This window comes from Sinocyclocheilus grahami, unplaced genomic scaffold (assembly GCF_001515645.1).
Source record: "Sinocyclocheilus grahami isolate Dianchi unplaced genomic scaffold, SAMN03320097.WGS_v1.1 scaffold18.1, whole genome shotgun sequence".
NCBI classification, from domain to species: domain Eukaryota; kingdom Metazoa; phylum Chordata; class Actinopteri; order Cypriniformes; family Cyprinidae; genus Sinocyclocheilus; species Sinocyclocheilus grahami.
The window spans coordinates 310,611-325,537 of record NW_015505197.1 but is presented as its reverse complement, the minus strand read 5'-3'; the positions used below and the strand labels follow the sequence as shown (position 1 = coordinate 325,537).

General features: G+C 37.2%; 2 protein-coding genes across 2 annotated transcripts; one reads left to right on the top strand and one right to left on the bottom strand.

Moving 5' to 3' along the window:
- The first annotated feature begins 1,348 nt into the window (after positions 1 to 1,348).
- Positions 1,349 to 2,987, top strand: LOC107553632 (formin-2). Its single transcript, XM_016235919.1, has 5 exons — positions 1,349 to 1,402; positions 1,948 to 2,097; positions 2,279 to 2,352; positions 2,443 to 2,502; positions 2,965 to 2,987. The coding sequence occupies exons 1-5, from the start codon at positions 1,392 to 1,394 to the stop codon at positions 2,985 to 2,987; spliced, it is 318 nt and encodes a 105-aa protein (XP_016091405.1). The 5' UTR covers positions 1,349 to 1,391.
- Positions 2,988 to 6,728: 3,741 nt separating this feature from the next.
- Positions 6,729 to 14,897, bottom strand: LOC107553877 (gremlin-2-like). The gene is made up of 2 exons (XM_016236208.1): positions 14,477 to 14,897; positions 6,729 to 7,578 (listed from the first exon to the last, which is right to left on the bottom strand). Exon 2 carries the CDS (start codon positions 7,575 to 7,577, stop codon positions 6,993 to 6,995), a length of 585 nt encoding a protein of 194 aa, XP_016091694.1. The 5' UTR covers position 7,578; positions 14,477 to 14,897; the 3' UTR covers positions 6,729 to 6,992.
- Between the last annotated feature and the right edge of the window lie 30 nt (positions 14,898 to 14,927).

Sequence of the window (14,927 nt, the reverse complement as noted above, 5' to 3'; positions counted from 1 at the left end):
GGTTGCCAGGGTGTTGCTATGTAGTTGCTAGGCATTTCTGGGGTGGTTGCTAGATGGTTGTTAAGGCTTCTAGGTGGTTTGGGTGGTTGCTAAGTTGTTCTGGGTGATAGGGTGCCAAGTGGTTGATGGGGATATCTGCAGGGTTGCCAGGGTGTTTCTATATAGTTGCTAGACATTTCTGAGGTCGCTGCTAGGTGGTTGTTAGGGCTTTCTATGTGGTTTAGGCAGTTGCCAGGGTGTTGCTATGTGGTTGCTAGGCTGTTCTGGGTGATAGGGTGCTAAGTGGTTGATAGGATTTTCTGCATGGCTGCCAGGGTGTTTCTGTGTGGTTGCTAAATGGTTGTGAAATGGTTGATAGGTAGTTGTTAGTGCTTTCTAGGTGATGTGGTTGGTTTCCAGGGAGTTACTACTGCATGTGATTGCTAGGGTATTCTGGTTAATTGCTTTCTGCCCCAAGTCTCTGTGAAATTCTGATCCTTAGATATGGCTCATGTCCTTCCTTTAATGTAGGTCTAAAAGATTGTTTGCTTGTTTTCTTCCAATCAAAAATCACAAGTTCAATCACTTATACAGAAAATAATTGTCATGTCTTTCCTCAAGTTAATTTCAGTCTATCTTTAATGTTCATTAAAAAAAAATTCGAACCCTACGTATGAGCAGTAGTATTAGTTATGATTGCCTCAGCAATCACCACTACCTATTAAATATTTTAATGCTTTTTTTAAAGCACAAATACATTGAATAACATTATAAATCAGTGTAATGAGTTGTAGATCTCATGTTGAGGCCATGCGGTGTGAACTGATGTGATCTGTGTTTTGGGGCTTCTCTGGTTGCACAGAATTGTAGTGGTGAGTGGTATGAAAATATGTACGAACACTGGCCTCGTCATTTAATTTATTTGTGTATCACAGGAGATTCTCCATGCAGGAGTAAATGAAGTGATATTGACATTACTGTGGTAATTACTTCAGAGACCTACTTCTCCGTCTGCAGTCAAACTGTGCCTCATCAAATGTTCATGCCGAGACTATTTGCAAATATGATTTTACAATGATTTGCTCCTTAATATTTTATGTCAGCGAATTACAACTGGCTTATGTGTAATTAGATTTTCGTGGGTTTATGTTTGTCATGATGACCATAACCTGCAAAGACTTATATAGATATGCGCAATTTAACACCTCTCACTTTGACTGAAATGGGAGTCTGTTTGTTTAAAACTGGATCAAATCTCTGATAACCTTTTCATGATAACTCGTGTCATTCAGTGACAAGCAAAACAAAAACCTATTTTAAAAGCATAAAAGTCTGTGTCACATTTACAATGTCCTATTTTTATTCCCACAGCCAAAGCAGAGCTGGAGCTCCAGGAAAAACAGCTCGCTGACATGCAGAGCATGTAAGTTGTCTTACTGTGTTAATCGTGCCAAGTCTCTTGTTCACTTATAACTGTGTCATATTGGTTATGTCTCCTCTGAGTGTGTGTCTATGTTTGTGCATTAGCATCAGCCTCTCTATCTCTCTCTTTCTTTACCTCTGCTTTTCCCTTACTTGTGGTACTAATGGTCCAATTCACTGAGATTGATTGACAGTTAGTAGATTGTCTCCTTTAAAAGGGGCTAGTATTCAAAACCTTGGCTCTTGGAGTGGAAAAAATAACAAATATGACACATCAATTAATTTTAAAGGTCTTTGTGCTTATTGTCTGAATGTTGCAGTTTCTTCCAAGTACTAGTTTTAAGCATACTAAAAGATTGCTGTGGGCAAAAACAAATTACGCTTGTCATTCTTTATGTAAGAGCATTATTTTTATAAGCTAAAATTTCCACATTTCACATGCTTGAAGTAAGCTGATCAATTTCACAATTCCTCAGAGTAAACTTTCTAATCTTATTTTGTAATATTTTGTTCATAGTGTCATGCTTTTCTTTGAATGCTTTCCAGTTTTCTGGAGCTGAGCATGTTTTTCTCGGTCAAGCCTAAGGCGGGAGAGAAGGAGGTTTCACCAAACACATTCTTCACAGTGTGGCATGAGTTTTCGTCAAATTTTAAGGAGCTGTGGAAGAGAGAGAATAGATGCCTACTGCAGGAGCGGTGAGGAATAAAATGCCTTTGTTGCTGCTTTGCTTGTCTGATTGTCTTCACTGCAAGTCAAGTCACCTTTATTTCTATAAAGTTGTAAAGCAGCTCTAAAATATCTTGACTTGAGCATTATCTAACTCAAGTCAGTCACTGCAATTCATTGAATTTAATTTAAATTTTTTTTGGTTGAAAGCTGCAGAAGAGACTTTCAGACAAGCTCGAGAGAAGGCTACCTACAGCGTAAAACCAAAACATGCATCAGGGATAGTAAGTATTTAAAAATCCCTCTATTCACAATCAAAAGCAATGAATAACGGTCTCTAACAGTGTAGTTTTTCTGTTTCTTCTCTCACTCAGAAAGCCAAGCTGGGACAGAAGACGTGAATTTCTGCTGTACCGAATCTAACAAAACTCCTTGTTTCTTTCTTCTTCTACTTAACAGTTACTTCAATATAATAAAAATAGCCATGAGGAAGTTTGCATTATGAATGTGAACGAGGTCAGAATTTTGTCATTTCTGTAGTTTCATATGAAGACAATCAAAGCTTAAAGTGCTCATGTTATGATCATTTACAAGTTCATAATTTTATTTTTGGGGTCTGCTAGAACACATTTTGATTAAAAAACAATTCTGACTTATGTTTCTCATTCTGTACATTGCTGCAGGACCACTATTTTCACTCTCTGCCTAAAACACTCTCTTTTACTTCCTATCTCTTTAAACCCCACCGTTCCAAAAAGCCCTGTCTGATCTGATTGGTCTGCTGGTCAACCGTTTACAGCATGTCAGAAATGTACAGTTTTCTTCAACTATGGCATCGGTATTGGAAGTGCATACAATAATTTTTTTGTTTTGTTTTGTTTTTTTTGCCCTTGCAGTGAAAAAAACAGCGTCTCCTTGACTTAATGAAATCACTTACCTTACTAATTGTTCTTTGAGGGTGGGCCAAAGCAAGCCAGTATATGCAAATGTAGCATTAGCATTATACAAATGTATATCATGGTGACATAGTAGCTAAGTCATGGAAATAATGGCAGGAAAACAAATGAGGCGTTCCAGGCAATTTTTTTTAGTTTTTTTGTTATAGAGATTAAAGGGGTCCTATTATGCTTTTTCTCTTTTTCAACTTTAGTTAGTCTGTAATGTTGCTGTTTGAGCATAAAAAAGATCTGCAAAGTTACAAAGCTCAAAGTCCAATTCAAAAGGAGATATTTTATTTATTTATCACTTTTCAAAAACTGCAACGAACAACTCGTTTGGACTACAACGCATATTTTCCGGGATTTGTGATATCACAAATACCGACGAATGGGACGAGACCTGGTTGAGCTGCACTAGAGAAGGCAACGAGCGTTATCCATAGACTGTATAGGGTGTTATCACTATGTCGGAGACGCAATAGTTTTCCCAAGGCAGATGAACTTAGAGGGGTTACAATCATCCGGGTTTAAATCGCTCTCAAATTGATTTGATTTTGACGCAATATTTACACTGAAGCTCGCAGGCGGCTCTGGTAAGGGGCAGGATATTTCCCGACAAAACAAAATCAAGACTTTGTAAAAGAGCATAATAGGACCCCTTTAACTCTCTTTTTTGTGTGGACTTTGTGCTTTGTAACTTTGCAGATCGTTTACATGCACAAACAGCTATTACAGACTAAAGGAAAGGTAAAATAAATGTAAAAAACTGTGCACTTGAGTGAGTTGAGTGACTGATATCTTTGTTATGGAACACACGTGTTGGTTCGCAGTGAGTTCAGTTTTAACGTACAAGTTTACTTTAATTTATTTCGAGTGACTGACACTTTTAACATTGAATAAAGCACATAATCATTCCCTGAGATTATCACTGTACCGTTCCTAAAATAGAATCATGTGTAGCTTATTGTCACGTGTCGCAGTCGGGGTGGTTAGAACAAAAACTACATGGAAAAGATACTTCCTCATAAAAATATTAATACTGACAAATCTAATAATTGAATCTGCAGTTAGGGAAAGTGGAGAGAAGAGATCCAGTCTGGGAATGAGCAGGAGCAGTTGATTTGCATGGCAGACATGGAGATCCAGATTTTTTGTTCATTTGTTTTTAATATTCATTTGTTTTTAAGTTCTTCTGTGTCTAAATGCAAAACTGTTCATAATTGTTTGAATAAAACAGACTACTGGGGAAAAAATCTAAATATTCATCTTGTGGCCATCTTATGATTATTTTAACAAAAGCAACAATAATAATTGTAATAATAATAACAATTGTATATATATATATATATATATATAGGTCAGTGGCCCTTGGCTTGGTATTGTTGGCAGAATTCGGCCCTCGGCGAAAACTAATTGAGGAACCCTGTTTTATGTAGAATAGTTTCTGTTTTTGCTTCAAATTTCGAAATTATACGGTCTAATTTAGATTAAAAACGACTCATGCTGCATGTATGCTGCATCTTTGTTTGGATCATGATTAAAATCCAATGGTTCTAATTTTAAATTGAAAGCACAGACAAAGCCTTAGTATGTTCATATTAAGATATTTATTTTATTCGTGTAACTTGTTTGATTTGGGGTTTGATTTTCACTTTTTAAAATTTCTATTTAGTTTTGTTATATTTCAATTTCACAAAGAAATGTGCAGCAATAGCCTAATAAAACCACACCTTTCCATTTACTGTATAATGTCTTCACTCTCATTTAAAAAAAAAAATAAAATAGTGAGAAAATCGAATCGTGAAATCAAAATCGTGAATCGAATCGAATAGTGAGTTGAGTGAATCGTTACATCCCTACATTTAAGAAAATGGAATAACTGAATAAAGAAATGACAATCTCTGGATACGTTTGACTCTGACCTGTATAAAGTCATAAAATAGTGTATTTTGGTGATTCATATATGAAGAGTCACAGCCATCTTATTCTTCAAATGTAAATGTTATAATAATCTGCATCCATTGTTTCCTCTACAGGTGTTTATATATCTCAGCCTATGAAATTTACACAAAGTTGAGTGATATGTTGTGAGATTCTCTGTTCCAACTGAACTGTAAGGTGTTTAATGAAAGGTTGATAAACATATGCAAATATTAAGACTTATGCCATTATTATTTTGTGTGCACAGCTGTTGTCAGTAGTTCACTGTGTCCAATAACCTTTAATTTATAAATTTTTCAATTAAAGAAGCTGACAGTTTTGTATTTCTTGTGTGATCATTGCTGTGTTATTTCTCTGTGTGTTGCACTAAAAAATGAACTGAAGCAGCTGCCATATGAATGTTATGTAATTTCCTATTGGAGATATTGGAGAAAACAATTACAAACACAAAGGTGCATAGAAAATACAAAAAAAGAAAGAATCAAAAATCATACTGTAATGTGAAATAATAGATTTATTTTTAGAAGACATGTTTATTATATATTTTTTATATTCATAGATTTTCTATGGTTGCTTTGTCATATAATGTCCTTTATCTACACAGTTTTTGCTATTTTGTTAAATATTGTCATTAATGAAAACTTGTCTGACTTTAAGGTAAAGATTTAAACCATTATGAATCTCAGTTTATGTTGTGCACATTGTGTCTCATCATAACAATGGTAAGGCTCAAACTCTTTGCGGGCTTGATCAAAGTCAGCCCAGATTGGATGAACTGAAACCAACAGCATAATTTCCATTGGATGCAGCAAAGCTACTGGCAGCTCCAAGTCAAACTGTAATGTGAAATAATAGATTTATTTTTAGAAGACATGTTTATTATATATTTTTTATATTCATAGATTTTCTATGGTTGCTTTGTCATATAATGTCCTTTATCTACACAGTTTTTGCTATTTTGTTAAATATTGTCATTAATGAAAACTTGTCTGTTAGACTTTAAGGTAAAGATTTAAACCATTATGAATCTCAGTTTATGTTGTGCACATTGTGTCTCATCATAACAATGGTAAGGCTCAAACTCTTTGCGGGCTTGATCAAAGTCAGCCCTGAAACCAACTGCATAATTTCCATTGGATGCAGCAAAGCTACTGGCAGCTCCAAGTCAAAATCTCCCAAAAAACAACCCCCCCCCCCCCCCCCCCCCCCTTTAATTTCCTGTCGATAAGGTCCACAGTCACCCAGCAACCTTTCATGTCTTCTTCTGTCCTTCATTAGCGCTGACATATACAGCGGCTGGGTAGGTAAGACGAGATGGTGAAGATAGATGGTGGTCAGACAGTTTTCACTGTTCTCAAGTATCAAGACTAATAGATTGCAACAGTGCCCTCCCAATATTTCAGCAGCCTTGGTTCCGAAAGTATTTCTTCCATTCATTTTTCATACAGGGATTTTTAAAACGTTTTTGTTAAAGAGTTAAACCAACCAGCTAAGAAGTGAATAATGACATTACAAACTAAAATAAAAAAATAATAATAATTAAAAAACATTTGAAAAAGGCAAAGCTACAAGACTGTATACTTAATTTTAACGAGAAAAAGAACTACAATCCCAATGGCATAATTTTACTTCCGGAACCCTGACTGTTACACTCTACAGAGAATCAGCATTGCTGAGGTAAAGCAGGAGACTGCTGGAATACAGACGCTCCATGTTTTGTTAAAGAAAAGCTTTCAAGAGGTCAAAGGTCAAACTCTTCACTTAAAACAGATTAATGTTATTTACTGTTTCAGTCTTGTATGTAATTTAACTCTCAGCTTCATTATATTTGTCAAAAAAGAAGAAAAATCCATCTTTGTGTTCCATCGCTGCTCGGCAGCTATTAAGCATTCCTGGGTAGCATACTTGGTACAGTCCAGACATAATGATGGTGGCCAGTCTTCTGATTAGCTGTTGTCTTTGGCACATTTCACACATTAATTGTTGGGTGGCCCCAGTTTTTCCAAAAAGAACACTCTATAGCATTGTTTCATATGTGTGCCTTCTCAGTATGCAGCATTGACATTAACAGACACACATTTGCACTGCTTGATCCGCTGCACTTTTCGTTGTCGGTACGGTGGCTGTAGCCCAGGACAGTGAAGCCGTACAGTGACTGTGGTTATCCGGCTTGGCCGACAGAATGCACAAGACTGGAATGAAGTGTTGTAGTCTGGCATGGACGCTGTTTTTCGACTTCGATGTGAGGTTTGAGACGTCAGGTGGCGTGGGATGTAGAAGGAGTTACACTGGCCGTAGCAGAACCTGTTGATGACCGTTCGGCTCAGGCAGCCCTCCAGACTCACCGTTTGACGTAATGGCTGTGTTTTGCACCAGTCGCTCTTCAGGTACTTCCTCTCAGTGACCACCAGGGCCTCACGACTCGACGACAGCATGTCGTGTTTGCCTTTCTGTCGTCGTGCAGATGTATGCTGGGGCAATGACACAAGTGTGTGGGTTGGTGATGATAAATCATTGCCTTTTAGCTTGTAAGGGGAGGGGATGGAACCTTGGGGGCGTGGCCTCTTGGTCTCTGTGGATACAAAAAGGGTCCATGCCAAAATGGCAGGTATTGCCAGCTTCCAGAACATCCTGAGAAAAGATTCAAAATAGGGAGAAACTTTAATGCTTCTGTTAGGGATTTGAATGTATACATTGTCAAATTAATAGTTTGTCATCATACTGAACTATGTCCAATTTGTAAACTTTGCATTTTATTCACTATAACCAACATTTACTCAGGCAAAAAGAAATCAGGCAAGACTGGTTAATTTGCATGATTTTCATTCACTTACCACATGAAGCATAGATGAAAAACTAGTTGCCATAACCAGATTTTTTTACTATAAAAAAACCCCCCCAAATTTAAAAACAAACTATGGTGGCCGAGAGAGCTCAATGTGCTGCAACTTAAGAAAACACATGCAAATAGAAAAAGCACCAGCAAATTAAGAAAACATCTGCATCAGTTTGACTAACAGTTACATATGTGGTGCAAATACTCACAAAACAACCAAATACAGAAACATGTCAGCAACATTTAACTGACCAAAATTAACTAGTACATAAGAGCCAGTGCCAATTCCTGGAAAATGGGATTCCCCTGCCCAGATTCAAGACGTTTCACACTAAAAAGAACCAAGTCATAAGATTCGTTCACTCGTTCTGGAGTCATACTACACTGTTCACGCTGTATGTTTTTGATTCACTAAAACGATCCCATTCAAGATTCATTCGTTAGGATTCAGCTCGTCGGCGGGCGCAATGACATGTAGCACCATTTCGCATCGGGCGGGCGTCCCGAGTTCGAGTCACGTCTCGCAGACCTTTCCAGATCCCGCCCCCGACTTTCTCTTTAATTTCACTTGCTGTCCTATCTAAATAAAGGCATAAAACGCCAAAAAACAAAGGAAACTGGTCACGTGTTATTCCCATGGATATCAGCCTAGGCGAAACATGTAAGCACTGTTTACAGATGGTCATTTGTAAAACATGGAAACAAACAGTCTAGTACTCATTACTTGTAATTTAGCCTTGCAAAACGTGATAGTATCAGATATTACAAGTTATTCCAAGGTACAGCAAATGATTAATTTGAGGTATTAAGTACATATCCATAGTTTATAATGACATAGGCCAATCTATACAACCATGGCGATAACATGGTACTTTGTGGAATTTGAGGTTGAATAGACCGGCGACTACAGTTTTACAGCAGTTTGTCTATTCTTAAAAAGCAGCAGTTCTTATGTAATGCTGATAAAGTTAAACCCTGTCTTTGGTCTGCACTCTCAATCTTGTTTATCATGGCGCCCTCTGTCAGTTTTGCTTTAGATAACCCTCTGATAACCTCGGACATTTCTGATTTTCTACAACCACTGGCATTGTCTGTTTCATTCATGTTCTCTCTCCTCTCATGGCCAACAACCTCTTTCATCTTGTCTGGAAATAAGGCACAGTTGTATTTCATGTATTTAAAAGACAGACTTTTAATAGAATTGTTTTTATGTCCCTGTGGCTTTTTTTAACGGATATGGATGTTTTTCAGGACAGACCAACCAGAAGAGCTCACAGAAAGCCTGGGGCTAAACAACACAAGAAAGTCACATAAAGAATTATTAAATTCTTTTTCACATGATAAAAAAGAAAAGTTGAGCAACATTCAAGTCAAGAAAACATTAAACTTTCTCTAAAATGTAGAAGCCATACATGCACAAAAATAACAATCCTGATCAGTAAGGTTTATGTTTAAACATTTAATTTTTTCAAAAAGAGGTACCTTTTGATTTTATTTAAGGAATTGTTCATCCAAAAAAATTTATTTATAATTTATTCACTTTCACGTCATTCCAAATCTGTATGACTTTCTGAACTAAAGCTTTGAAGCTTGAAAAATGATTCAAAGCACCACATTCAAACTCTTCTGGAGCCATGAACATGGCTTTTTGTGAGAAGCAGATTCAACTTTAAGGTGTTTTTCACTGAAAATCATTGTATATTCATAAGAGTTCTGATTCATGAACAAATTGTTCCTGAGTCAAATCTTTTTAGTGAATCATTAATATGGTTTGCAAACCCCATCTGAGTGATTCATTTACAAATTAAACTGATCTGATTCTCCAGCTCAATTTACTGACACGGTAATTGCAGCTCACTGGAGTTTGATTTATTTTTTATTTCAATATAAATCCATTTCTCACATTAAGCTATTGTATGACTTCAGAAGAGATCAAATACAGTATAACACACAAGTCATACAGAACCTTTTTATGATACTTTATGGTGCTTTTGCTCCTTTTTGAAGCTTGAAAGCTTCAGCCCAGATTCTTTGTGGAAACTGAATTGAAAAGAGTGACCAGTACAGTCTTCAGAAACTCTTCTTTGAAACACCACAGTTGGAGGAATGGCAGAGGATCCCCAAATTCAGGTGTGAAAAACTTGTTGCATCTTTCCCAATAAGACTCATGGCTGTATTAGATCAAAAGGGTGTTTCTACTAAATACTGAGCAAAGGGTCTGAATACTTAGGACCATGTGTTATTTCAGTTTTTCTTTTTTAATAAATCTGCATAAATGTCAACAATTCTGTGTTTTTCTGTCAATATGGGGTGCTGTGTGTACATTAATGAGGAAAAAAAATTAACTTAAATGATTTTAGCAAATGGCTGCAATATAACAAAGAGTGAAAAATTTAAGGGGGTCTGAATACTTTCCGTACCCACTGTATATACATGTAGAGGTTAACTGTCCCTTTAAGCTCTATAAATCTGGGTTACTGGGGAGAATTGGCTACGTCTGAGGCTACAGCTAACTGTGACTCACATGGTGGCAGAAGGTAATTTATTAATCATCCGTATCTCCCTCCGTCAGTGTCGCCGGCAGCCATTAATGCTGTTTACTTTTACACCAGTCCCAGAATGCTCATGCATATAAACAGGGCCGCCCATCAAAAGGGAATGCTACTGAAGTTACGAGGAAGTGGCCTTTATGTCTCTGGTGAGGCAGGGTTAAATAATGAGGGCTTTGCTTATGGCGGTGGTGAGATATGCAGGGGACAAGTAAACAGTGGGGAGAGCACCATGTGAACATTATTAGATCAGGATGTGGAAAGTTTAGCAGTTTTGGGTTTCTCTCATTTAGATGACCACAGGCTGACTAAGGTTTGGTTTACTGGTAGCTCAAGATTATGTGTGAAAAAACAGGGAATGTGACAGTGACTCAGAGGACTGTGACATACATACACAAACACACCACCAAGCTCACTTGTCTATACCTGAAACACATTTCAGATTGTGAAAGTGAATCACACACACACACACACACACACACACACACACACACACACACACACACACACACACAGGGGCTATAAATCTCCCCTGAGAAAATTGTGGTTTGGAGATAATGACAGTGTCTAGTTGGAACATATGCACGAAAATAAACACAAACCTTCTATCTCTCTCCCATCTGTCTGTGCATGAGAGAAAGTCAAAGACAGATCATCCACACTGTAAGAAATAGTGTGAATTTACAGCATAAACTTGACTGCAGTTTCTGCACTTCACTGCCATTTTTATATTAGTGTTTTTACACTTTATTATATTTGAACAGTATGCCGTGACTTCACAGTGATATAGCAGAATTGTGCTTGTAGTTCTTGTTTATTTATATATAATATAAATAAATACTTTTACTTGTTGATTCATTATACCAAAAACATCAACTAACATTAATGAATTGTACTTTTTTTGTAAAGTTTTTATGATTTACATCTTCTACCAAAATTTTACCATTCATCTCAATCGTTTATCAAATTTAATATTTTAGCAGATGAGCTATAGACTTAAGAGTCAATCACATCAATCAGCACAAAGAAAATTAGTTAATAGTAAATAAGGTCCCAGAAAAAATATATATAATAAACAATACTGTGCTATAATAACTTTTTACAGTATTTTGTAAGAGAAAATGGCCTAACTATTCATCCATCCATTCTCCAAATCCTCTGTAGGGTTGCAGAAGAGCTGAAGCGGGGAGAACATGCAAACTCCACACAGAATGGCCTCCTGGCTCAGATGGAACTCAAACCAGGGACCTTCTGGGTGACGTACCCACTAAGCTATGCCGCCAAATGGACTAGTAATGCTATTAAATCTGCTTTAAATAAAAAATCCTGGCAATATTTCACATTGCATTGTTGCTAATGGATTAAGATTGCCATATTGTGCATGACAAAAGAGGAAAAAAAAGGAAAAAATATAAATTGATTCATAAAAACATTAAGCTCCTTTCTAATTTCCAGGATTATTTGTGTTTTACCCTAAAATATTTTTAGGTATATTTTATATATTTATTTATTTTTTAAATATATATATATTTCACATCGAAACTTTGTTGCAAATCCTGTTCCCACAGAGCACAGCTGCTAAAAACGGTTCAAGCCAAATGACTGATGTAAGAGAATCAGTGTAGCATAAAAACAACCAAACCACAAGTACCAGCATTTCTCATTGAGCAGAAGCCAGCATGTGATACCAGCATTTGACCAACCACTTTCAAAACCCACAGCGAGCCTTCCCTCACACTTCCACAACATCTCCAACCCAAAACAACAGTCACACGAATCCACATGTCAAACCCTGAAGCTCTCTCTCTATCTCACACCCATACAAACATGATCGCACGCTGGTGCCACAAAATTATGAATTTGACAGGAGTTATCATCACAGCAGTTATGTACCTCCCTCTGCCACAAGACAATCTCTTTACAGAATACACACATACACACACACACACACACACACATGAGCTGAAGTGTGTTTCCAAAAATAATGACTGCATTCAAACAAATTTCCTCAAACATGTTCCCTTCTGCTATTGGTTGGTCAAATGGAAAAATTTATTGATTGCATCTAGCTGTTCACACTTTTGGGGGAATTAACCTACACTTGGCTTACTTTAGTTGTCTCTGCATGTTACGCTGGGATAGAAAAAGTATTGTAATGAAACTTGAAAAAAACAACAACTTGAAATTAGCATTACATTTCTGATAGAAGATACACAAATTGAAAGGGGAAATAAGCATATATAACAATAAATAAAAAAATATAGCCCTAATAAGTTAATGTAGCCCAATAATAGTAATAACAATAATATACAAATATTAAATTAAATGTTTAATGTTAATAAAAATGTTTTATCCATTTACGCAGGTTTGTTTACGCATTAAACTTGTGGCCACGAGAAAAATAGGCCTATGTCGTTCCCTCAACATAAGAAGTCGTGGCAACGAGAAATGGATGTCGTTCCCTCAACATAACATCTCGAAGCCACGACATAAGGATGTCCTTACCTCGACAAAACGATCTCATGGCCACGGCATAATATCACGTTTCCACGAGTTAATATGACGTTCCCATGAATTAATATCTCGTGGCCAAAACATATTATCACGTTCCCACAAGTTATGTCGTGGCCACGACAAAACTAAGTGAACAGACCATGTCACCTCCCGGGCACCGTACTATATAGAAAATATTGAAAAGATTATGATAATGAGAGGTTTCACCCACAAGTTGCCAGATGCATTCCTGAGTAAACACCAAGAAATGGTGGCAGGAATTAAACTCCACCACAGAACAAGCTGTCAAATGTTGCTTTTAATATTATGTCCACTTCCAGTTGTTTTTAAAAGATCTATATATTGTCACCCCAGAAATATTTACAGATGGGGGAAATTAGAGAGAGAGAGAGAGAGAGAGAAAGAAAGAAAGAAAGAAAGAAAGAAAGAAGTGGCCATCAACAAAGAGCCAAAATGCATTTAGGATAAGTAAGATTGTACAAAGAGGTTTCCAAACTCCAGATTAATCTAGATTAGATTTCAGCTAAAGCACAGGCTAAGCGTACAGTATGAAGTGCTTCCATGGTGTGATTTTTCACCATGTGGTATATGGGTATCTATATCAGTAAGAGTTGATGGAATATCTGTGGTTTAGGACTGTTGGGTCAGACTCATGTTACAATACATAGCTGAGGTTTGAAGTGTGGTTTAACAGTTCAACCATATCAGTGACTAAATTCTCCGATGGCTGTCTTCACATAATGCTTTGAGTCTGACTTCAGCTCCATCAAATACACACACACAACACACCGTCAAGTGTACCTTACTCAAGTATTTCCCATTCACATCCACTGCTGTTAATGTAGGATAATTACAGTTATAACAAATGAATCCTAACCTAATCTTATTATAATAGCATAAACCTTCCATAACATTAACCCTAACCAAACCCTACCCTAATCATAATTATAACTGTACTCTAGCCCTCAATCATAGGCACACACATTGCCATCATTCTCAATAGTACTGGTTTATGAAGGAGTGGTGGGGAATTAGAGGGTCACTGGGAAACTCAAAGGCTGGCAGGCTCAAATCCGCTCGGGTTAATGCGCTCTGAGGGGCAGTCACCACTTTGAACTGAGTTGCGGCTGATCCTTTTCTATGCCCTTCTTTATAATGCCAATAATGCCACATTCAGTCGCAAACACACACGCATGAGCAGGACTGAAGCCAATACTGTCACACAACCTCACATGTTCTCTCATGCACATGTCCCCATCATTAAACATTCACTGTCAGACTCACTCTCTCAATAGCGGTTCTCCATGATAAACAGTATAGGTTTCATTCCATTATGTTTAGATTATGAAGAATTACTTAAAAAACACAAAATAATAACTTCAGTAGATGGTTTTGAGAAGGAAATGGTTCTAAAAAGCACCAGGGGTCTTTGGCTTGTTACAGTAGCAGAACCTACTGAGCAAAGAATGCCTTTTTTAATTAACCGTTCACTGAAAGATCCTTTAGTGAACCAAAAGTCTTATATGGCATCGCTGCAAAAAACCACATTTGGAACCTTTATTTTTAAGAGTGTAGATAGATACTAGATTCTAAATAGAACTAATACAATCAGTAAATAATCTCCCTTTACCTGTAGATCTGGAGTCGCAAGGCACGTTTTATTGCTGTGATTCCTTAAGAGGTCACTCAGAGGTCAAAGGTCAAGCAGCAGGTCAGAGATCGGCCAAGCTTCAGAGCTCCAAATGTAGAAAAGCAGCGTGGACATCCATCAGAGGTACAGAACCTTTCTCGAAGCTCTTCTGAAGATTGTGCCGTGTGCGTCTCCACCAACCTTTCTTGTTTGAGTCCAGCTCTGCAGAGGCCAAACTGAAGCAGTCACGCTTTATGGTTCATAGTTCCCCAGTTTCACTCATTTATGTGGCATCCAGCTCGCATTCTGTTTCACTGAGTTCTTCCCGGTGAGTCTTTGAATCATCTTCTCTCTGATTTACTGTCACATCCCAGTGGCTCTCCAAACAGAAGTGTGTGAGTGTGAACAGAGCAGAAGGAAAATCATCAGTTGCATACAAGTTACAAAAAGA

What these genes read in the sequence shown, in the direction of transcription:
- LOC107553632 (XM_016235919.1), top strand. An exon ending in AGATGCCTACTGCAGGAGCG is followed by an intron (nt 2,098 to 2,278) that starts GTGAGGAATAAA and finishes TTTGGTTGAAAG; the next exon opens with CTGCAGAAGAGACTTTCAGA. An exon ending in CGAATCTAACAAAACTCCTT is followed by an intron (nt 2,503 to 2,964) that starts GTTTCTTTCTTC and finishes TTGCCCTTGCAG; the next exon opens with TGAAAAAAACAGCGTCTCCT.
- LOC107553877 (XM_016236208.1), bottom strand. Translation starts at nt 7,577, where the DNA reads ATGTTCTGGAAGCTGGCAATACCTGCCATTTTGGCATGGACCCTTTTT.